The following is a 23,994-nucleotide window of genomic DNA, read 5'->3' on the forward strand; positions in this document are numbered from 1 at the left end:
ACTCACAATTTGTTTTTCTCAGGGATTTGGTGAAGATCAGTCTGTGGAATAAAATTCTTGAAATGCCAAAACCGATTAGCCAGACTACAGAAATTAACAAAGTGAAAGCTGACTGAATTGTTGCCCACAATCACAAGTGACTCAAAAAAGGTACGGGTAAGAACTTTTTTTTATTTTTACAGTTATGCAAAAATGTGTTGCACATTCCAGAATGCCACTCCTTCGCAGTGGTGCCACAGCATTTGGCGTCAGCAAAAAATATAATATGAAAATGTCCGTAATTACGATAGATATTTAGTTTTATGTTTATTATGTTGGAACATGATTTCGCACCCCCTTAAACCCCTTGTTCTGCGTGCGGTTTTTTCCCCCGTCCTCCAAGCAAATAACCACCTTGAGATGGCGCTGTTTTATAAAAAGGCTTTAAAACTCCAGCTGTAGTTTTCATTTCCGGGTTCAATACACTAATTTAACGCAGGTCGTCGAAGCAGTGTTTGAAAGCTGAACTATAGCTAGCAGCTAACATTTCAATACTTGGTTGAAGAACTGTTTCTTGTTGCCAACTGCCAACATGAAACTCGTACGGTAAGGTATCTTTGGAGCATATCCTTTATAGATATGCATTAACGGCAGAAGACGAAATGCGTTGGTATTGAAGGATTGCTTTAGATTGGGGAATACTGACTGTAGTGTTTTGTGCTGTTGGTAGTGCAGTGGGCGGGAAGTAAATGAATGAACGGAATAATTTCGGAGGTGAAGTGTTGTGTCCAAATATCGCATATAGAAATTCCTCAACAGGCGTATTATTGTCAGTATGAACGTCTTGTATCAGCCAAGCAAGGACATTAGTTGGTTAGTGTATGTAACGTTAGTTGTTCGGAAGAGAGTGTTATTGAACAGTATTTTTCTTATGCAAGAATACAATCAAAAATAGTTGAGTAAACTGCTTGGCTAAGTGTTCCTCGCACAAATATCAAAACCCTAACCGTTCAAATGTAGTAGTCTCCCAGTTTGAATTAAGATTAGGTAGTTCTCACCGTGTATTCACTTGGCCGTCGCAAGCGAACATTTCCTCTGCCGTTGTTCTGGTTTGTGACGTTGGCTAAAGTGGGATGTTCTCACTTGTAGTTTACTCATGATCAGGCGTTCTGGAAACTCGCATCATGAGACCCCGTTGTACATCCACGCCTATGAATTATAAGAATTTGTGGCCTGCTGTACTAATCATTAATTGCGGTCTTGCTGAAAGCGAGTACGCCTGCCCACAGAAGGGTAGCCACTTGTGGAAAGGGAAGCGTCCAAAGAATGAGCGAATTGCCACAAACCGAATATTTATTGTTACAGGGCAAAATGCATGGAACAACTCGTTTTCAACATGCATGACAACATTTTCAGCAACCGTGTGTAAGAGAAGTAACGCACCACGTATAGACAGTGGATCACCAGGACTGAGTTTAAAGACTCTGCTATGAGTGGCTCTCGCACATTTCAGAATACAAGAGCCATTGCAGGTTTCTCAAATCAATTGATGTTCAGTCAATTTTCATCTGTATTTCTTATGATCCCTCAGATTTTTGATGAAGCTTAGCCATGAAACGGTTACGATTGAACTGAAGAATGGCACACAAGTTCACGGCACTATCACAGGTAAGCCAAACCAGATCATACCTTTGTTTTTAATGTTTGTTTTAAAAGTTCTAGTTTGGCTAATTAATTCTCTTTGTGAGTATTGTGTGGTTAACACAGCTGTAAGCTCCTCTTGACCTACCACGCAATGCATGAAGAGTGAATTGATTGATTTCAAAGTACAGCTGTGAAATAAATGGTTTGGGCGTATCCTGCAGGTGTGGATGTCTGCATGAACACGCATCTTAAAGCCGTGAAAATGACCCTGAAGAACAGAGAGCCTACACAGCTGGAGTCCCTCAGTATCCGTGGCAACAACATTCGCTACTTCATCCTTCCCGACAGCCTTCCCTTAGACACACTGCTGGTGGACATTGAACCCAAAGTCAAGTCTAAGAAGAGAGAAGCAGGTAAGAGTGCTGTAGAGATGGGTACCAGACAAACCTGCAAAAGTTGCCAGGAAATTAGGTTGATCTGTCAGACCAAGGAGCCTGAATACATTCAGTGTGAAGTGTTGTTTCAGTTTTTCAATATTCTAGTCTATGCTTTCCAATTGAGAAATACACAAGTATGCATATATACTTGTCTCTCCCAGTGTTTTTTTTTCCCAGTAGAATCACCCAATGTGCTTATTAAATAAGCAAATACTGTATTCTGTTCACAGTTGTGACTGCCTTTGTAATTATAATTGCAAATTGATATGAAAATGACTCTCTCTGCTGCCCTTTCAGTGGCTGGCAGAGGTCGTGGGAGGGGCAGGGGCAGAGGTCGTGGAAGAGGACGAGGAAGAGGGGGCCCACGACGATAACTTCCCCCTCCATTGCACATCGACTTCCAGCTGTTTGTACAGTTTTTGTATTTCTTTGAAATTATCTCTGGCAAGTGGGTTTTTTTTTCTCCCCCCTCATTTTCTACATAAAACTTTCCTGACAAAATACTCTATTGTTTGTGTGGTTTAATACATTCTGAAGGATCACGTCCTTGAATGGGTGCCTCAGCTTTCTTTCTCTGTACAATGTTGGAATGCATCGTCAGGTTATTGGCCAGTTGCCATATGGGAAGAAGGGGGGGGGGGGTTTGCCAGTCACCGGTCAGATTCTGCTACACAAAGAAAAGGATCAAGCAAACCCGCAAGGCAGAACAATTTTTATTGTATGCAGTTGCACAAACATGAATATACCATTTCATCAAAAGCTGTCATTCATAAAGTTTGGATTAAGGGTGGAGGAGTTAACTATACGCCACTCCAATCCCAAGTCGAGGTATTTATTCCTGGTTGTCACAGAATAATTGTTTCACTTCAAACTATCATTTCTTTGTCCCAGCGCCAACGATCTATGCACATTTTTTGAAAATCCTGTCCCATCTGTGTAACTTGGTCAAGGTTCATATATTTGTTAATGAACCGACAATACTTGTGTTCTAAAGTATCTAATGCAAGGGCACATTTCAGACTCATTTTGGGCCACCAATTTACATCTAAATCTAATGAGTATAATGATCCATAAAAAGAAAAACCATTGATTTTGGCATTCAATGAGGAGGTCTTCCAGTGCTAATTTTTGGGGAGCCCACTGTAATTGAAAAGACAAATCTAAACGTGTGATCAGCAATATTTTAAAATTTCTTATCCAATAAGTGTGTTTGCATCTGTTAAAAATCTAAATGCTTTAACCAATTTATCTCCAGCTGAGACATATGGGAGGCAATATGTAAAATAAAAATTCAGATGACTTGCATTTCTGAATGTCCTTGCCTCTGAACCACCCTGTGATATCTGTGCCAATTAATGGTGTGGAAATAAGTGTTGGTGAAACTATTTTGGTTGGTTTGGTCCATGGTCAGAACCTGTATATATGTACAGTATGAATGCACATTCATTTCAGAATTTAAGAACCAATAGGCGTACATCCATTCAACTAGAATAAACATTGGAGAGAAACGCCCCAATCATAGACAATACTGAAATATGAATTCAGTTCACACAGTTCATGAATACAACTTTTTAAAAAAATACTAAAAGACCTGCTTGGATTCGGTAATCTTACACGAGAGAAATATAAACCCAAACTACCGCCTGGTTTTTCCATAAATGATGACTGAATAGTAATGATATGAACGTTTCAGTTTGTCCAGACGGGTGAATGCTACTGCCTAGAGGTCTCACTGCACAAATGAGTCTCTTGGCTTCCTCCCCTTCAGGAAATTTCTTCAGAGGTCAAAGGACAACTGACGACACCTTCTTTGGGCTCCTTCTTCTTGCAGTAAGCGTAGAGCGCCGTCAGCGGTATGCAGCAGACAGAGGACAGCAGGAGGAGGAGGATGACTATCTGCGCGCTCAACGGGTACTCCTTGGGCACTGACCTGCCCTGTTTTTCAGGTTAGGGGAGGGAAAAGAACTGGTTAGGTTCATGATGCTGGGAATATTGCATTTGACTGCCAGTACATGATAAGAATTTTCACTTTGCTCTCAGAAGACTACTGGAAGACTTAATGCAATTAGAAGCCATTACAGAGGAGAGGTGGAATGGAAGGTTACCAGGTCTTTGTCCCAGGCATGGTAAGTGTATGTTCCGCCCATTATGTAGCTGGCGACGTAGAACACAAACAGCCCAATGATGATGATCGGGCCAACGGCTGCCCACACGATCTTCCAGTACCAGCTGGGCCGGTGGCCGATCATGTCCTCAATGTCTTTTTCAAACCTGTAACAGACAGGGAAGGACGCATGGCATTGCTCTGTGGTCAAAGACTGGGAAAAAGCCACACATTAAAAAAGTTAAACGAACCTAATGACTGCAGCTATGGATGACAAACGTAAGACAAGTGAAAACTTTCTTAACCACATCCCAATGGTCACCGTAACATGGATGCCATCATGCTAAGAATGAAAATAAAGGCTCAAGAAGGGGAAGATGTTGACACAAACACCTTTTTAGGCCGTAGATGTAGCAGACACTGATGGTCTCAATGAGCACGATGAGGAGCAGGGAGAAGGTGCAGGCATAGTCATTGAAGATGGCAAACCAGTAGTTCCCTGAGCGGGTGGTGAAGCCCAGGCCAAGAAGCAGACAGAGGAGACATACCAAACCTGCCGAGCCAGCCAGGAGAGACGCCCACACATAGAAGCACAAGACCACACACTTCAGACCACAAGCAAGAGTAAAGAATAACAACATAAACAGCAACCCCCACAGCTATGGACTAGCTTTCCGCACCAAGTCCTACCTGACCAAAATACAAACACAAAATACACAACATTCTAGTTTCCTGGAATGCTGGGAAATGTGGCTGTGACATCATGAGAGCATAACGAGTTTGTTGTGGCTCCAGGCTTGGCCTGTTCCTCGAGCTCACCGTTGAGGACCTCTTTGTTGAAGTAGCCAGACAGGAACTTGGAGTCGCGCAGTGGGGTGGTGATGGCTGTGACGTTTCCGAGCATGCTCCCCACCCCCAGCATAAGCAGCATGAAGAAATAGAGCACGGACCAGAGCTGGGACAAGGGCATGTTCTTAATGGCCTCGCTGTACACGATGAACGCCAAGCCTGTGCCTTCCACAGCCTGAGAAGGGAAATGATCCAAATACTAGCCCTTTACCATTTTACTTACAGGACAAACAGTCAACTCTTTCTTTTTTTGTGATTATCCCAGTGACTGCTAATCCCTCTCTTCATTACAGTTTTTTTGTTGCCAAAATGACTACAGTGACTGGGAAACATATCCATACCTTCTGCATATAGTTCACATCAGCAACCCAACACATATCATATGAAAGTCATACCAGACTAATTAAAATATTTTATAATCCTACTGTAAATTTTGTGAAATCATAGACAGAGAGCCTTTGTTACTTACAAATTCTGTGTTAAAATGGACCAGAATAAATGAATCGTTGTGTGGGACGGTACCGTGTCTAGTTCAGATTCCAGGCTGCAGCTGTCCAGCTTGTAGGCCAAAGCAGAAGACTGGTCTGGATGTGTGCTGTTCAGCTCTGCCAACCAATGCCTCATGTTGTCGAGGGTGATGGAGTCCTCTGCCACATCCAAGGTGTTTAAGAGCAGCATTCTCACCCTGCCAGGGCCAAAGGCCAGAAACACAGTCAAACTGCTTAAGACCGCGAGATCTGCTATCCAAAGAGAAATGAGAATAATGGTTGTGGTCTACAAAACGGTGCAAGAGAGGTGCAAACTGCAATGCTGAAACATGCTACTGACCTTTTCTCAACCTAACTTTATTCACAACATCACCCTTTCTAATCCTTACTACTGACAGACCCTGGGTCTGCTAGACCCTGTGACTTAATCGTATGATTACAGCCAATGACCTTTCCAGGCAGCTCTCGTAGTTGAAAGTGGCCTTGAAGCCGTAAATGGAGAAGGTGACGATGCTGGCGAAGACGGACGTGCCGCTGTTTATGAGCGACACGATGATGGCCTGCTGCTCGAAGTTGTTGTGATAGCGGTTGTAGCTGGCGAAGGCGATGAGGGAGCCGAACCCCAGGCCCAGCGAGTAGAAGATCTGCGTGGCAGCGTTGATCCACGCCATGGGATTAGCCAGCTCCTCCAACTGTGAGAGAGCACCCGCATGCACATGCACAAGCATTCACAAACCATGCAAATGCATGCAAACACAATACACAAGCAGACATACAAGCAAAAACATGTATACGTATGCACACGCAATATAAGCACAGGGTACAAATGCAAACTATAGCTTCGCATGCGTGATAAAACATGGACATACAAGTAGATATTTTTAAAAACATCCATTCAGAAAAATACACATAAACAAGCACACACAGGCATGGATATGCACAAGAAAATGCACATCCACAAACTATCACACGTGCACATGCAAATAAACACATAACCACACGTCACAGTACTGTTTTCCTACCTTTGGTGTGAACATGTATGCGATGCCATTCATTGCCCCGTGCAACGTGATACCTCTGATCAGGTAAATGGTCAAGACCACATATGGAAATGTTGCAGTGAAGTACACCACCTGAAAACCAGGGCCAGGTAAGGGTTAACTCTTCCAAGGTACTTAGTGACCATCTGAAACCACAATAATATCTCTTAACCTCCACATCAGACTCAAGGTTGAAATTAAATGATCCAGTCTAGAAGCTTTCATAGCACCTCAAAGCGGTGCGTATTCTTTATATTACTCTAGATAGTATGTGGCATATATTGAAGGCATCTTTGTCATTAGAAAATATGGAATTTTTTCCACTGTCCTGTAATACATTTTGTGTTATTCATTTGAGTACAGTTCTCTGCACGTGTCTCTCCTTAAAATGACATTGTATATGGGTATCAATGCATTCCTAACAAATCACACATAGTTTAGCATTAAATCAGCGAAACCAGTGAATCTGAAACTAGGCATTCAACTTAGCAAAATAAACACAGGCATTTTCAAAGTGTTGAATGTGAAAACAGGCTAGCAAGCAAACTCCATTCAGAACATGGATGGATTTTCATGAGCACTTAAAATGCAGTATGCATGGTTTAACAGATCTTTACATTGTCAATATGCACTATTTGCAGGCACAGAGAGGCACAGTACTGCAGCTATACAGGTGTACAAGTGATAGAAGCCACAATTCAGAGAAAGAGAAGTAGTTATCGGTATTGAGTAATCAGCTACATCACTGCTAGATCGTTCAATGAAGCAAAAGAAACTAAAGGAGGTTGCAAGATGTGATCGTTTCAACGTCACATTTCTGTCCCCTCTATTTGAACTGACAAGCCATTATGTCATAAAGATATATTGCCTAATCAGTACAGTGAAACATGCATTTCATTATGGTGCAGGACTGTTCTCTGGAGAGGAAGTACCTTCCCTGTGGACTGGACCCCTCTTATAATGCAGAGGTAGACCAGCATCCAGGCCAGCAGGAGGCAGACGGCCTGGCCTTTGTGAATGCCTCCGTGTTCCTCGATGGAGGAGGAGATGTTGAGGGTCTCCCTGTACCAGAAGTACTGCGTGGGCGTGCCCAGCTCGCACTCCTCCAGCTGGCCCGTCAGGTTGCCGTTGGCAGGGCACTCTGCCCAGGGCAGCACAGCCTGAGGAGACAGGGGGGAGAGTGAGGCTTTGTGAACCCCAAAATGGGCGGGGCTGCTGTGTGTTACCAGTGTACTCGCTAAATTCAACCAAGCACTTTGTTTCCCAATGGACATTTTTTATTGGCTAACACGAGCTGCGAGTAAATTTTGGTTCACTCTGCCATTGCTAGGAGCAGCCAGAGAAGGACAGTCATGGCTCACAGATGCACACTACGCTGTCACTCCCGTTCACACAGCTCAGAACAGTGTTTCCGAGCCCTGGTGCTGGAGGCACACACTTTATTCCAATTTCCTATTTCAGCTCTTAAATATTTAGGTTTGATTGAGCGATTCTTAGAATACTGATCTGGATTTGACTTCCCCAGCCAGGCATGTGTTGTTAGTCCTGAAGAGGAAAAAAACCTCTAACCCTAACCCTAACTATGGGTTGATATGTTTCTTCGATGCAAGAAAAACTCTTCAGCTTAATATATGACAACAATTAGTATTCCGCCAAATAAAAACATTTCTATAGGTCTTCAACAATTAAATGAGCAACCGATTCGGCAGCTATCTTTCTGAAGAAATGGATATCTTCGATAAACACCTTTACTTATACCCTTCTTTTAACATCAATTTGTTTTCCCTAGTCTTTGAGGACTTCAATCAGAGAAGTGTCAGGAGATGTCAGACCCAGAGCACCAATCACATAACAGCTCAATCAAACCTCATTCATCGCAAGTGCTCACAGCGGGCCCCTACTGGCCAGGTTTGGGAAACACTGAATTTAAAAAATGACCAGTATTATGTTCAACTCTGAGAGAAAGTGAAGGCAAATTCTCAGAGTTGTTTCTAGCTCACTGTGAGATGAACTAATGCTGTTTGCTCTTATGTATAGAAAAGCGCACAGAATCACAACACGGGATTGAGTGTGAATTTTTCATATTCAGACCTGCCGACACAGATTCTGCAGGATAGCGTGTGATGTAGAGTCCAAGCTGGGACACCACTGTTGTCCCCGATTGCAAGGTACTTCACTACAATTTCTCAAGTCTAAAAAAGAAAATCCAGTAACACCAATCTGTAAAATTACAAGCATATACTGTAAATAACCTTGGAAAATGGTGTCTCTATGCAAACTTTTCTTCTTCCTCTTCTTAGAAACAACTCAAGAAGAAGAAGAAGAAAAAAGAGAATGATAACTTTACAGGGATAATAGTATGTGGTGGTATATAGAGCACATTCAAGGCCTTAAGTAATGGTATACTTCATGCTAGGCCATATTAGGGAATATGCTAATGAAGATGTGGAATCATGTTTGATGCGTTGCGTGCTTAACACCGCGTTCAGCCCACCTGGAAGGAGTGGAACAGGTACCAAAAGGCCCAGGCGATGATTACATTGTAGTACACACACAGGTATACTGATGTCACAACGCTCGCAATACCTGAGGGCGAGACGTAAAACGCATTTCCTTTAGTATATCACAACATAGACCATCCCAGTGCAGAACGACAGTAGTGTCTGCCTTCACTTTAGCAAGCAATTGACGCACAAAAATAAAAGTCTTCAATGGACGTCTATGCCTGTGGCTTCTCGCCACTAAAGCACTGATTCAAATATGGAAAGCTGATGTTGTGCCCTTGAATCATAAAATATAAATAACAGACACAGAGAACATAGACTGGCTGTCTCTCATCCTCATTGCAGAAACATATGCAAAGAAAGTCTTAATATTAACGTGACAATATTAATAAATTAATTTGTTTAAAGGGAAATCAGTTGGACTTTAATGGCCAGGCTGCATGCAATGGAAAGCACTGTGCATTGCATGGCATCATGAGAGGAGTTGTAAAAGTTCAGCGATGTGTCGTGAATGCTAATTTCAGTCACTGCTTTGCAATTCTACGACTTGGCAACCTTCGTGGAAAAGCTACATTGTAAGGAGAAGCTCTTTGACAGTGTGCTTTCTTGGAACATGTTTTATTCAGTCATGGACAGAATTGAAGAAGCGGGGACAAAAGTGGTGTTCTTTTTAACATGCAATGTGTGTGCTGATAAACGTATACAGTAAATGGCTTCATGGAAAGAGTCAATTTATGGACAGGTTGTAAAAATGTCACGGCTGTAACAATGTCACTGAACCAGAAGACCGGAAACACCACTGAACAGTCTCCCCCAGTCAGTGTGCATGCATTCATGTAGCTGTCTCTGCTTCAGTGAGCATTTGTATCCCTCTATCCCTCACTCTCCGTCTCTCGGTCTTGTATCTGTGCGCGGTCATGCATCTCTCTTGCCTGTGTATCTGCATGTGTTTCTGAGTGAAACTGTATCTTTCTGTATATGCGTATGAGCTTGCGTGTGCCTGTCCATCTGTGCGTGTGAACATGTACATCTCCACTCACCCACTCCCCCCAAATAAGGGCTGATGGCGCTCCATGCCCCGATGCTGCCCAGCCGCATCTTCTGTCCAATAGCCAGCTCCATGTAGAAGAGGGGCACGCCCTCCACCAACAGCATGATAAGATAGGGGATCAGGAACCCGCCTGAGGAAACAGGGCTCAAGTCGAAAGAGGTTCTCTTCCCATCAGCCACCTTCCACCATTTAACTGCTCCTGACAAGCATTCTGTGTTAACACAATGACAGATTTATGATGCAAAGAACTCTGAAATTCTCCTTTCATTCTTTCCTTTATGTCTTTACATGTTGTGCTGGGTGGTCCACAAAAAAAAAAGAAACCTGTGATGTGTTCATCATCAAATATGGCTTGTGTTTTTGCCATGCCGGCAGTTGAGCGTATTGAAAGGGTGCACCGTGTGACATTAACAAGTACATTCTCACAGCGTGAAGTAAAGACGAGAGGGAGTGGCACATCTGTCGGGGATCGGAAGGAACTTTAAACTTGATGAAAAAAGGAAACTAAAATCAGCAATTATTTTCTCTCCCACAGCTCCGCGATCGAGGCCACGCCACGGGTGTCTTAGTGTTCCATCACCCTCAATTTCCCCGAGAATTTTGAAGAGCTTGACAAGCAAATACTGTACCCTGGGGCCCGATGACAAGCTAACGAGGGCTTATGCAATTGTGCCCTAAGTGATGCGTGGAGTGAGATGCAAGTTTTCAAGGCCTGAGGGCCTAACCTAAGGGCTGTTTTTCAGACTATCTGCAGGAAGCCAAGCACATAATAGTCATAAATTAAGCACTGCAGGGCTATCCAGCTGTTTCATTGCAGCTTGTTTTTACATTTTGACTTTGATGAATTTGTGTTAAATCAAGCTCACAGAAATGCTTGATTAAATTGTGTAAGGACTTGTTTAAATTACTCAGAGTGTGCAGAATAACTTTCCCACTGCGGTAAAAGATCAAATCCTCCCAGTTATTCAGAATTATACAGAGTTAACATTCTTCTGGGAAAAATGATTAACTGAATAACTTTCCCTGAGCCAGGCATGCAGATTCTTCCTCTACAACAAGACAACAAAATATGCCAATTTCTCAGTACCTACCTACCCATCCATCTCCTGGTTAAGGCTGTGACTTTGTTTAAATGTTCAACTGGGTAGCTGACAAGTTGTCAGTCGAGTCTGAATTTCTTGCACTTGCTGTCTATCCTGGGAATATACTCTCCCCTTCTGGTGAATCACTGAACTTCAATATTTGAAAATTTGTAAAACTGTAGGCTACATCATTCTAGATAAGATGGCAGTGGTGTCAATGTGTTAACATAAATGTATATTTCCATGTAATAAATAGTGCTTTTGTAATTATTCATCACACTAGTAATCAATTTGTCTATCAATACCCTCACTCTTGCTTAGAATAATAATTATTTTAAATCACATTTTTGCTCCATGCTAACTGTGAATTCATGTTTTATAACACAATACTAGTGTTTTAAGATATTATGGGGTAATACTGTCAGGGTGAATATAAGAAATGTGCTGCATACCTAACAGCATTGACCGTTTTGTTTGGGTTTGAACAAGGTTTTACGGTCGATTTGGATAAGCAGAATTAACAGAAAATTGTGTCACTGCATTAACCTCTGATATATTCTTCACAACTGCATGCATACAAACAGAAATACACAATAAAAAACATCCAAGAATTCTCACTATGTGCATGTCATTGATATAACATAGGTCTTTTAGTTTATTAAGAGTGATTTACACAATACACTTAACCACCCCCCACCCCATGTTACTGTGAATTTAACTATGCATAATGTTTTACAACAGTACATTTATTTATTCTTGCCATCCTCAGATTGTGAATTTGCAAATTGTCAGATAAATTATGACCAGAAGACACATCTGTGTCGCAACGAAAAGAGAGATTTCTTACCCCCTCCATGCATTTGACAGAGGTACGGGAAGCGCCACACGTTCCCCAGTCCCACTGCGTAAGACACGCAAGCCAGGACGAACTGCATGGGATTGTCCCACGATGGTCTGCTGTCCTTTTCCATTGCTGAATTTGGGAGATTAAAAGACAACCTCAAACCCTTTGGGCTCTGGCTCCTTAGCGAAAAACGGCGTCAAATATATAATCCTATTAACAGGACATAGCAAATAGGCTATATTTTAGACAGGCTAGTAAAACACTAATCTGGCAAACTGCAGCTATGTGGTGCCTACAAGTATGCGTCTATTCAAATGAGGTCTCCTACCAGAGAGGAGGGTCCCTTTTTTAATTGGTGGGAGGACGTGCATATTCAACAATAACAAGGCTGTATTTTAGTTAGAATTATTCAGATGAATGACCACCACTGTTTGATCAAAATATATCTTTCAATTTACTTTCTAAATTTTAAAAAATATGACTTATAAAACAGTGTTAAAATCCACATTACCTGCAACCTGGAGTCATCAGATATCTCCTTTCTAGAGTTGAACAGATGTTGAAAAGGGTTCTCTAAGGAGCTAGTTTGTTCATTTTAACTAAAAAGGCATTGCTGTTGAAACGCACATGTCTTCTTTTAGAATAAATATAAATCTGTTGTTCAGATGAATCTGATTGTGACCACTTAATCAGGTGGTCACATCTGCAATGGTTGAAGGGGTCACAGATACTGCCAAATACATATAAACATAACCAGGTACTCAGCTGCCCAGGCTGAGGGGCACAGACCTGCTGGACTCTGTTAAACTTTGGAGCAGACTGCTTGGGAACATAAACTCAGGCCTGAGGCCCCAAGTGTCAGAGGATGAAAAACCATCAGTAACAGATGCTCCTGAGAAACCATTGCCACACCCCCGCACCCATCCCCCTTCATGGACCAAGACTGACTCCTTTGTACCCTGTCCTAGAGCATGTCAGCGTGTTGTTTTCTGTAGTTTGTACGGTTTAGTGGCTGATATAACATTCTGATTGCATTCATCAGACGCTCTCAAAATATATTTAATATCCCCAGATCTTACAACAACTACGTTGCAAGACCCTCACTTCAATCTTCCCTCAGTGTGTATTCCACAGTATCAATAAAAATGTTTCCCACCAAATCACTTGTGTGTAGGCCTATATCTGGAGAGATTAAACAGTTTGTCTACTACACGTCTTAACATTGAGTTTGTACATATATAACAGCACTTAACAGGGAACTTCAGGATAAATCTCAAATGTAATGTGTTGCTGCTCACCTTATAGCTAATTTACTGAAAGGCAAAGAACAAGCTTCACCAGGGGAACATCTCCCATTTCCTTCCAAACTTTTTTCTAACATTCTGACTTACACACATGATATTACTCCATTACTCTAATGGATGAATGAACAATTGATTTATTACTGGCCTATTAACATGTCATCATTATTACAATGTCGACTGTCCGTAGGCTACTTTCATCCTGTTACATTTCCTGGCTCCAGAATTTTCTGTGAAGCCCATATCCTGCCCGTTAGCACAATGCTAGTGCATTGCTAAACTGCATTTAATTTTTTATTCCCACAGTATGGCACAGCTACTGCAATGTAGCCCACTTTTAAAAACTTGATCAAGTTTTTGGAGTTTGTATGGATTGAATCCAATGCCTCTCATACATGAGACTGTAATTACATGTAATTATCTCTAAAGTCAGGCTGGCTACAAACACTGTGCTCACAGAACAGTTAGCCTGACATTTTACACGTTATAAAAGTAAAATGTTGAATCACGGTGATAATACTAATGTTTCTGGTTTAATTTGATCGAAAGTGAAAATTTAAACAGAAAAAACTCCCCATTTATGCCATTAAAATTATTAATTCCTAACATTACACAAGGCGAACTACACGTGGTGCAACAACTTTGTCCGGGGACGATTTATCTGGCTTTGGGGTTCACACCAGAAGGGGAATTTTATAAACAACACTAATAAGTACATCAGAAACAAAAGATTTAAAAAGATGGTTATAGTGTGAAACGCTACTTAGTATACCGCCCCTGGAGCCAAAAATGTACAAACTAAAGAACCTATCCCACTAGCTAGCTAGCTTCCTACCTACCATCTAAACTCCTCGCGCAGGTGGACTGTAATAACGATGGAAACAATGGCGTTTGTCGCCCTCTGCAGCTGCAACAGCAAACTGAACAGAACCTAACTAGAGTTGGGCTCTGGTGTTAACCAATTTGCAATGTAAGCTATGTGATCACGGTTGATGTGGTAAATAATGGAATTTATTCCGAACATTCCGAATCAATCAGGAGGCGTAAATTAAAGCATTCGTAATTCTGAAACATTGATTCAGTTCATTGTAAATAACCAAATACTAATAGAGAAGATACGGTATCTCGTAGAGCGCCGCCTATCACAGTAAGTGCAAACAACCTCTAAATCTCTGGTCGAGATAGGGCTAAAATTAACGTCTTAACTTTATTTGCCTCTAAAGCATTTGATCTTTATGTCCGTCGCGTTGTGGAAAGTACTACAAATATTCATAAATCATATTATCTACACGACCACTTGCAAATGAATTTTATAAATAATTATTGTAAATTTCACTTGCAAACTTCACTTGGGGGAATCCCTATTGAGATGTACCCTTGGCCACCATTTTAGGTGTGAGTTCAATCCATTATAAAGTCACTTGAAGTTTGTGACATAGCTTCTCCGCCCCTCAACTTTTCTGAAGAGAACAAGTCTGCACCAGAGCAGGCTCAGCAACCTCATATTGCCCACAATTCACAGCAAACTTCCTGTTTGGTGACAATCACATTATTATTTATTGTGGTATTACAATAAATAAACCAGGGATAGCATTTGACAAGATTGTTTTATTTATGGCATATATAATAAATTGCTTAGAGCAGGCAAAAAACTAGAATGGAGAAAAAAAGATAAGAGTGAAAGCAGCTGCCAAATCTAAATATGAGGGACCAATCTTGGGAGCAGCTGAAGGCAGATCTTAGCCAGAGTGATTTGAGCCACGAATCACGTTTGCAAGGGCTCTCTTCATAATAATGCTAATACTACAGTGGAATGCTAGAAGCCTATTAGTGAATGGATGGGAATTTAAGGGATTTGTTAGGGAATTGGGAATGAAACCAGATGTCGTATGTGTACAGGGAACATGGGGAATGAAACCAGATGTCGTATGTGTACATGGAACATGGTGTAAATCACCTTTGGATTTTGTAATAAGAGGATATGACAGTATACAGAGTGACAGAATAAATGCAAGTGTTGGAGGATGTGCTATTTTTGTAAGGAAAGAACTGAAGTATAGGTAACTAAAGAAAATTATGGATTTTGAATATACTGTAGTAGAAACAGTAGTATATGTACTTATGGAATGTGTGAAGTACACTCAAGAGAGACAAATACTTTCAGCTCTAGAGGAAAAAAGAATCAGGTTAGATGTCAGAGATATTCTCCAAAGGAATTCCGAAGATCGACGCTTCATGGAAATATTTAAATTTTATATAGTACAGGACTACCTAAAACAATTTAACTATTAAAACTCAAGTAGGCTATTGGGGCAGTAGGCATAGGGCTTATTAATGTAACCATATTGACCCACACTTCAGTCCAGAAGGTGGCGGTAATGCACCAAAAGTTGTCTGCCAGTCGCCATTAAATACAAGAAAAATAAGAAGAAGAACTTCTGATTCCCCTTTATTTAACAGTTAAAGGAGACACAGTTCTTTTAATCCAGATTACTTAAACACAGTAAATCAGTACAAATCAAAACAAGAAAACAACAAAAAATGCAATATATAGTATATAAATAAATAATACATTAAATGATTTTACATATAAATAATAATATATAGACAATAGAAAAAGGGGATGGATGGAGCCATTAGGTGCATTGAATATTATGGGTAAACATCTGACGGGACTGTGTGATTACTGCCAGGAATCAGTAACCCATGTTTTGGAGGAGTGTGGTAAATTTGTGAGGGATATGTGGCAACTATGTGAGCGAGAGGCTATGTAATGCCCTGAGGGAACATGGCATTCAGGGTTTAAAATTGGGAGCACTGTTGAAGATGCCATCGGGGAATGTGATGTACAGACAACTGCTTTGCCTCCTCAGGGAAACAGGACTAGTTAGGAGGGTGCAGAATTAGTTATTTATGTTATGGTGTAGGCGGCATGGTCGTGGGTTCGAATCTCAGCTTGTAGCCTTTCTGTGTGGAGTTTGCATGTTCTCCCCGTGTCTGCGTAGGTTTCCTCCGGGTACTCCGGTTTCCTCCCACAGTCCAAAGACATGCAGATTAGGTTAATTGGAAACTCTAAATTGCCCATAGCTGTGAGTGTGTGAGTGAATGGTGTGTGTGCCCTGTGATGGATTGGCAGCCTGTCCAGAGTGTAGCCTATTCCTGCCTCTCGCCCTACATTGGGCGAGGAATACACCCTGGACAGGCCACCAATGGGTTGCGGTGGGTTCTGGAACCTATCCATACATTTGCTGGGATAGGCTCCATCACCAACCACGACCCTGCTCAGGATAAGTGGTTATAGATAATGGATGGATGGATGAATGTTATGGTGTAGTTGCTTTTGTGGTAAGATACTGAATGCTGGTTATTTGAGTTTGAATGTATTTATTATATTTGTTAAAATATGAGTTGAGTTTGAATGTATTTATTCTATTTGTTTATTTATTTTCTTTGAGTAGGATATGATGTTGTTTTGGGGATAGTTTATTTGTTACATTATTTTTTTTTAAATTTAATTTGTTATTGTTAATTATCAATTGTTTTGCGGAAGTAGCCACATGTGTCTTCGCACTCCAGCCCAGTAGGTGGCCGTAATACACCAATGTTGGTTTGACACCGCCAAAACTGCAATGAAGAAGAAGGGCGGAGCCAAAACAGGATTGCGACGGGACCAAGGATTTTGCATATATTTAGGGACATGCATATGAGATTTTGCACTGACTTGCATTGATCTTGTCTAAAGAGTGCATGTAGATTACGTCACGGGTTCAGATTTTGAAGTACACTGGTCAACGCTGGTTTTAACTAGCTAGCTATATTGCCAGCAAGGTTTCAACACAGGTACCATTACTTCAACCGGACTTATGACAAGTATATCTACGTTTATGTACTTCGCTTTTGGGAGCAATTTGCTGAGGGAGAGACTGCAGATGATGAATCCGTCGGCGACATTTCACAGTATCGGTAGGCTAAAGGTGAATTCAGTTTGGACCATTTAATAGGAATTGTGAATAATTTTGCCGGGGAAGAACTATTATTTTAGATTAAGTGATCTTTAAGTTTGCTCATAAAGTAAAGAACGCTTTGTCGCGTTAACAACCTCCGGGATATTAACTTATTTTAACAGTAACGTTACATTAATGCGGACACCGAATACCGTCGCAAAATGGTAACGTTGTTTTAAGTTATCGAATAAATGCCAGTGTCGTTCAAAGAAGAGGGAACAACGAAACATGTGCAAGTAAACAGCCACTTCTACTTTTGCACACAGGATTATAACCTCAATTTTGGAGTCCGCGGAGAGAAAATGTCAAATAGATGGCATGGTGGTGTGGCCACCATTGAAGAGAGCATAGGAAATGAAGTTTGGGGAGTCATATGGAAACTGAACCGCGACGATCTGCCCAATTTAGATAAGTAAGTTGTGTTTTGCTCTGTGTAACCTAGGTACCTTCTGAAAACATTTCACAAACACGATGGGGATATCGAGAATGGCATCCCATCGCTTCGTGTAACTGAAGTGGGCTGTGTTCATTCAAGAATAGTATTACTAGAGGATATCTGTTAACATAATTTATTTATTACTTGAGGCCATCACGTGATTTCAGCGGACTATTACCGCGAACATCATTATTATAACACCATTTTCGATTGCTTAATGCTATTATATTTAAAGCTGTAGGCAATTGGTGTTGCATACATTAAAAGCAAGTAGAAGGTAGCCTGATTTATACATTTCATTCAGACAATATGCAGGCGTTTCTGTATTGTCATATTGTCATATTTTAGATGTCTAGATTGTAATATTCATTCTACATTCGACTTTTCACTGCAGCTTGTGGCTTTGCTCATAGCTCATTTTAAAATAAATGTATTACTGTGGGTGCGTGGGGGGAAATCTTTGCATCTGTTTGTCATTTATGTTTGGAGGCAGGAAGGCGTGGATAAAGGCATTTACCGGCCTCTGGAGGTGAAAGTGGACACACATGAAGGGGAGGTCGTCTGTAGAACTTATCAGATGAACGACTTCAGGGCCATGCTACCTTCCCCTCCATACAAGCAGGTGAGAGGGGGAACAACTACAAAACACAAGTCCGAAAGGTAAAACTGAGTATGTAACAGTTATTCATAGCCATGAACACAAGTCCAGTTCACACGGTAAGCATTGGCTAGGTCAGAGAGTAATGTTAAGTCAAACTAGGAGGCATGACAACAAGCTAAGATATCAAGATAACTATAGAAGTACAATCAAAGTGCTGGATGGAGGTTCACGCAATATAAAAGTGGTGCAGGAGGTACATGTGTCTTCAGACCATGGCGGAAGATGGGGAATGATTGAGTGGTCCATAGAGGAACAGGGAGTTGATTCCACCACTGGGGAGCTAGGTCGGAGAAGCTCTGTGGTAGGGATGAGCGAAAACCATTCACCCGGATGGCTGTCCTGTTGGCTGCAGTGTAGATGAGGGTCTGGACTTTGAACCGTATCCTGGCAGCAACTGGTAGCCAGTGGAGTGCCCTCTGCAGAGGAGTGATGTGAGAGAACTTAGGAAAATTAAAGACAAGTTGGGCAGCAGCATTCTCTAGCCGTTGAATGTGGTGTGCTTTGTTAGGGTTTGAATGAAAACCTACAGTATGGTAGCTCTCAATGAACAAGGTTTGTTACCACTGGTCAAGAAAGTAGGTTACATAAGTAGTCAAATTGTTTGGCACTACAGACAAACATTAAATTGAGCATGACCTATTTTAAAATGAGTTTAGTTATGTGTGCAGCCGTAACTGTAATAAAGTTGAGGCACATAGAAACCACAGGTATAAACGTATTGTCAGCAAAGTGAGGATTAATTTAAATATGTTTTATTTTCCAAACCCAGCAGTTTTAACCTTTAACACCCTCATTTGATGTACGGCACTCTGAGTACCAAACACAAGTGCATCAAAAGTTAAAACGCCTCACTTATCTAACATGTAAAATATATTTATTTGATTTAATTTGGTAATTATTATCAAAGATATTGATTATCAGTTAAATCGCCAAATTTGTTGATAGGCAAAGCAAACTGTTGGATCAACCTTTATCAAAATGTACAACTCCCAACCAGATGAAAATGAAGAAGTTTATTAAGTTAGAACAAATATTCACGTCTAATCTAAAGACGAGGTTCAACTACCCTAAAACAATGAACAAAGGTTACAGACATGGGCAGTCACACAAGAAATTAATGAAAGCGGATACCAAACCACAGCTTTTGTCCCAAAGTAATCCAAGGATGTTCAAAGACCAAAAGGCAGCAGAATATTCCAAAAGAACCAGAGATGAAATTTATAATGCCAGACCTAGATGCAGGACTCTGATGCCCACTTCCAACTGTTACAAACTTCTTCTTTCCAAGTTGCCCAAACTGACTAACTAAAAGTAAGCTGCATATTTTATGTAGACACACTGACTCACCTCCTCTGACACACACACACACATCTCCGATGGCCACCCCCCAGTTCCTGCTCTGTCCTTTGTCCAGACTGTGCTGGCCGAGCACTTTGAAGCTTCCTATGGCTGAGAACGGCCAAATGGTGAATGTCTGACAATGTCCTGGGAATGGGTGAGGGAAATTACCACACAAAAATGCATAAACAGAAAAAAAATGTAGCATGTTCTTCACTGTTTTGGATGTGTTGTCTTTATTTGTATGTTGATGGTTATGTAAGGTCATATGCCTTGGAGCCAAACAAAATGGCATACCCTCGGATTACATCAGGAAGCTTGAGGCGATGAAGACAAATGACTACAATGGGCCTTCCATCTTTGATGACATCAGAAGGGCAATGGAGTAGTGTCAGAATAGCTGGGGAGGTCAAGAAACAGCCTTTGACTGACTTGTGTGGCAGCCAGTGAACGGAACAAAATGGCTTATGTCCAGAAAACAAGTTGTTAATACAGGAACTATTATACATATAGAAACAAGGAAAAATGGTCACATAGGATAACCTGTTGCATAATGCAGGAGCATTCAGATGTAGGGTTTAAAGCTAAACCAAAGTGGTACTGAGCAAACTGTCTGCTTTTTGAAGGATAACAGGTTTAGTTTTAAATGTGTTCATTAATCAGTAATGATTTAGTAAATGTCAAATGGGGAACTGGGAAACTGTAAAACAGTAGTTGCCCAGCTACAAAAAATGTCTATTGATAAGGTGTGTTTTTGTCTTGTATTGACTGAGATAGCCAATTTAAGTAAGAAACAAGTCTTTTGTACAAAGAACACCACAATTCAACCAATGCCATAAGAAAATGTCCCTTCAGACCCCTGGTCATTTTTGCATGACTTGCTGATCATAAGAGTTGGTCATTTGTTGCTGCATTGACTTGTTTTTATATTAAATGTGAAACATGGAGCAGCAAACTTGATTTTAATTGTGTGTTGTTTAAATACTGTGAGATTAATAGATGTAGGTTTGCACTAACACATTTATGAATGCCTATTAGGAATGTTTTCATTTATTAATTTATACTAATGTAAAAAATATTAAATAACTTGAAATGACATGTTCCATAAAACAAATTAAATGTCCTGCTTTGTGAAATGACAGTGCCAGTCTAATTGAATTAAACAAAGGTTTCCTCATGAAATTTCAAAAAAAAAATTGAATTGAATAGTTCTGTAGATTGTTTTTTTTTTTTGTGCAGCAGTGGGAGTAATGGAATTAGAAACAAAAATAAAACATGCCAGTGAACATGGAATATTAAAATGAAGTGCAAATATAAAGCATAAATCGGTGAGCAGTCGGTGTTACCTGTGCAAAAAAAGAAGGACTTTTCATCAGAAGGATGCTCTGGGCACGATCTGTTCACCTCAAACCATATTTGAAGATGATATACACGACCAGTGAAGAGTGAAAACTGGATTTAGGTGGCTGGATTCAGTGACCTGCAATTCACATGCAACTGAAACGACTCTGTTCCCTGACACGTCGTGTAGTCCCCGTCGTTTAAGAAAAGTTTTTCAAGGTTTTGCTTATGGCTTCCGTCGTACACGCAGATGACGTCACGGTTTAGGATTTTCATATAGGCTACGCTTGTCAACGCTGTTTTTAACTAGCTATGATAGCTATATTGTCAGCAAGGTTTCAGTACGGGTACCATTGTTTAAACCATTATGTAAAGTAGGTCTACGTTCATGTACTTTGCTTTTGGGAGCAATATGCTGAAGGAGAGACTGCAATTAATGAATCCGTCGGCGACATTTCGGTAAACTAAAGGTGAGTTCAGTCTGCACCAGGTATTGTGAATAGGTTTGGTAACCGACGTTAGTAAGATGAGGAAGTCAGCTCTATGCCAAGGAAGAGCTGTTCTTTTAGACTAAGTGGAATTGAAGTTTGATCATTAAGTAAGTAACGCGTTGTCATTGTATGTGTGTGTGTGTGTGTTTTAACAGTAGGCTAACGCGTTACATAAATGCAGACGCCGAATACCATCGCGAAATGGTGACGTTGTTTTCAATCATCACCTAAATGCCAGTTAAGTTCAAAGAAGAGGGAACGACAAAATATGTGCAACGGCCACTTTTACCTTTGCTACAGGATTATATTCCATTGTTAATTCCTCTCTCTCCTCTGGTCATGTTCCCTCTGTTTTTAAGACGGCTCGTGTTACCCCACTACTCAAAAAACCCACCTTAGACCCCTCCGATGTAGAAAATTATCGACCCGTATCCCTTCTACCCTTTCTGTCCAAAACCCTCGAACGAGCAGTTCTTAAACAATTAACCTCTTTTCTCCATCAGAACAACCTGCTAGACCCTCACCAGTCTGGCTTCCGATCCGGGCACTCAACAGAGACTGCACTACTAGCTGTGACGGAGGCACTTGCCACTGCAAGAGCCTCACGCCTCTCCTCTGTCCTGATCCTTCTTGACCTGTCTGCAGCTTTTGACACGGTCAACCATAAAATACTCCTCTCCACCTTGGCTGGGATGGGAATTACCGGGACTGCCCTGTCTTGGTTCTCTTCCTATCTTGCAGATAGGACCTACCAGGTCACCTGGAAGGGGTCTGCCTCTGCCTCTCATCCACTTGTCACGGGAGTGCCGCAGGGATCTGTACTGGGTCCTCTGCTGTTCTCCTTATACACCAGATCTCTTGGTTCAGTCATTAATTCACATGGTTTTTCCTATCATTGTTATGCAGATGACACACAACTCTACTTTTCTTTCCCCCCCTCGGCCACACAGATCAATGATAAGATCTCTTCCTGCCTGGCTGACATCTCCACTTGGATGGCCAGCCACCATCTGAAGCTCAACCTCAACAAAACTGAGCTGCTCTTCTTCCCGTACAAGACCTCCTTGCTTCGTGAACTCTCAATCACGGTTGATGGCACCACAGTGACTGCCTCTCACTCTGCAAAGAGCCTGGGGGTGGTCCTGGATGACCAGCTGGACCTCAAGGAGCACATCAAGTCAACATCACGGTCCTGCAGATTCCTCCTATACAACATCAAGAGGATTCGACCATACCTGACGACGCACTCCACCCAGCTGCTCGTCCAGGCTACGGTGACCTCTCGCCTTGATTATTGCAACTCTCTCCTTGCAAACCTGCCAGCTTGTGCCATACACGCACTACAGATGATTCAGAATGCCGCTGCCCGACTCATCTACAACCTCCCCAAATTCTCCCACGTCACTCCCCTGCTGCGATCACTTCACTGGCTACCGGTCGCTGCCAGGATCCGATTCAAAGCCCTGACCCTTGCCTACACTGCCGCCAACAGGACAGCCCCTATCTACTTGCAGGACATGACTCAATTCTATGTGCCTGCTCGACCACTCCGCTCTGCGGCAGCAGGGCGTCTTGCAACCCCTCCCACCCGCCCAAAGGGATCACAGAGCTTCTCCACCCTAGCTCCCCAGTGGTGGAACGAACTCCCCGTCCCTCTCCGAACCTCCCCCTCACTATCCATCTTCCGCCGTGGCCTGAAGACTCATCTCTTCAGACTATACCTAGAATAACCACCACCACGCTGTGTGTATATATATATATATATATATATATATATATATATATATATATATATATATATTAAAAAAAAAAAAAAAAAAAAAAAAAAAAAAAACCCTTTTTTCCTGTCACTTGTTACATGTTGCCCCATCCCTGCACTTCTTGGTAAATTGTATTTGTCCTAATACTCTAGCTTATTCTTCTGCCTAGTTCGGCTTTGCAGATGTTAGACCAGGATAGTGTTCTTTGTTCTCGGCTAGAAATAGCTTTACAAAATAAGTAATTGTACCTTACTGAACCCGTGTTCAGCAGTTGTCTACGATCATGAAAATGCACTTTTGTACGTCGCTTTGGATAAAAGCGTCTGCTAAATGAATGTAATGTTTAATGTTTAATGTAATTATAACCTCAATTTTGGATTCCCCGGAGAGCAAGTGTCGAAACAGTGGCATGGTTTCTTCATTTCCAAGAGAGTGGAAATGAAGTTTGGGGAGTCGTATGGAAAATAAACCAGGACGATCTGGCCAGTTTAGATAAGTAAGTTTTGTTTTGCAATGTGTAATGTGGGGAAAAACAGGACCCAGCCTGGGCCAGAAGAGCTGGGTGTTCTCCTCACACTGTTGAATACTTCTTCAAAATATACACTTCACAGAGTCTGATGCAACTGGATTTATTGCAGGT

At 41.5% G+C, this 23,994-nt stretch overlaps 3 protein-coding genes across 5 annotated transcripts; 2 read left to right on the forward strand and 1 right to left on the reverse strand.

The window, feature by feature from the left end:
- Positions 1-428: 428 nt before the first annotated feature.
- snrpd1 (small nuclear ribonucleoprotein D1 polypeptide) lies at positions 429-2,563 on the forward strand. The gene is made up of 4 exons (XM_064347725.1): positions 429-585; positions 1,571-1,647; positions 1,845-2,036; positions 2,358-2,563. The coding sequence occupies exons 1-4, from the start codon at positions 572-574 to the stop codon at positions 2,432-2,434; spliced, it is 360 nt and encodes a 119-aa protein (XP_064203795.1). The 5' UTR covers positions 429-571; the 3' UTR covers positions 2,435-2,563.
- Positions 2,564-2,757: 194 nt separating this feature from the next.
- Positions 2,758-14,284, reverse strand: LOC135261427 (sodium- and chloride-dependent transporter XTRP3-like). Of its 3 annotated transcripts, XM_064347720.1 has the most exons (14): positions 14,163-14,284; positions 12,534-12,564; positions 12,026-12,151; positions 10,086-10,226; positions 9,036-9,127; positions 8,633-8,733; positions 7,474-7,701; positions 6,524-6,634; positions 5,952-6,193; positions 5,536-5,698; positions 4,984-5,188; positions 4,558-4,717; positions 4,166-4,331; positions 2,758-3,995 (listed from the first exon to the last, which is right to left on the reverse strand). In XM_064347720.1, exons 2-14 carry the CDS (start codon positions 12,548-12,550, stop codon positions 3,825-3,827), a joined length of 1,923 nt encoding a protein of 640 aa, XP_064203790.1. In that variant the 5' UTR covers positions 12,551-12,564; positions 14,163-14,284; the 3' UTR covers positions 2,758-3,824. The 3 variants fall into 3 exon arrangements, with proteins under 3 accessions (XP_064203790.1, XP_064203791.1, XP_064203792.1); XM_064347721.1 differs by lacking the exon at positions 8,633-8,733; XM_064347722.1 differs by lacking the exons at positions 8,633-8,733; positions 12,534-12,564.
- A 2,658-nt stretch (positions 14,285-16,942) lies between these two features.
- Positions 16,943-20,898, forward strand: ggcta (gamma-glutamylcyclotransferase a). Its single transcript, XM_064347726.1, has 4 exons — positions 16,943-17,297; positions 17,594-17,739; positions 18,253-18,385; positions 20,026-20,898. The coding sequence occupies exons 1-4, from the start codon at positions 17,187-17,189 to the stop codon at positions 20,149-20,151; spliced, it is 516 nt and encodes a 171-aa protein (XP_064203796.1). The 5' UTR covers positions 16,943-17,186; the 3' UTR covers positions 20,152-20,898.
- The last annotated feature ends 3,096 nt before the right edge of the window (positions 20,899-23,994 follow it).

This window comes from Anguilla rostrata, chromosome 8 (assembly GCF_018555375.3).
Source record: "Anguilla rostrata isolate EN2019 chromosome 8, ASM1855537v3, whole genome shotgun sequence".
Classification (NCBI taxonomy): Eukaryota; Metazoa; Chordata; class Actinopteri; order Anguilliformes; family Anguillidae; genus Anguilla; species Anguilla rostrata.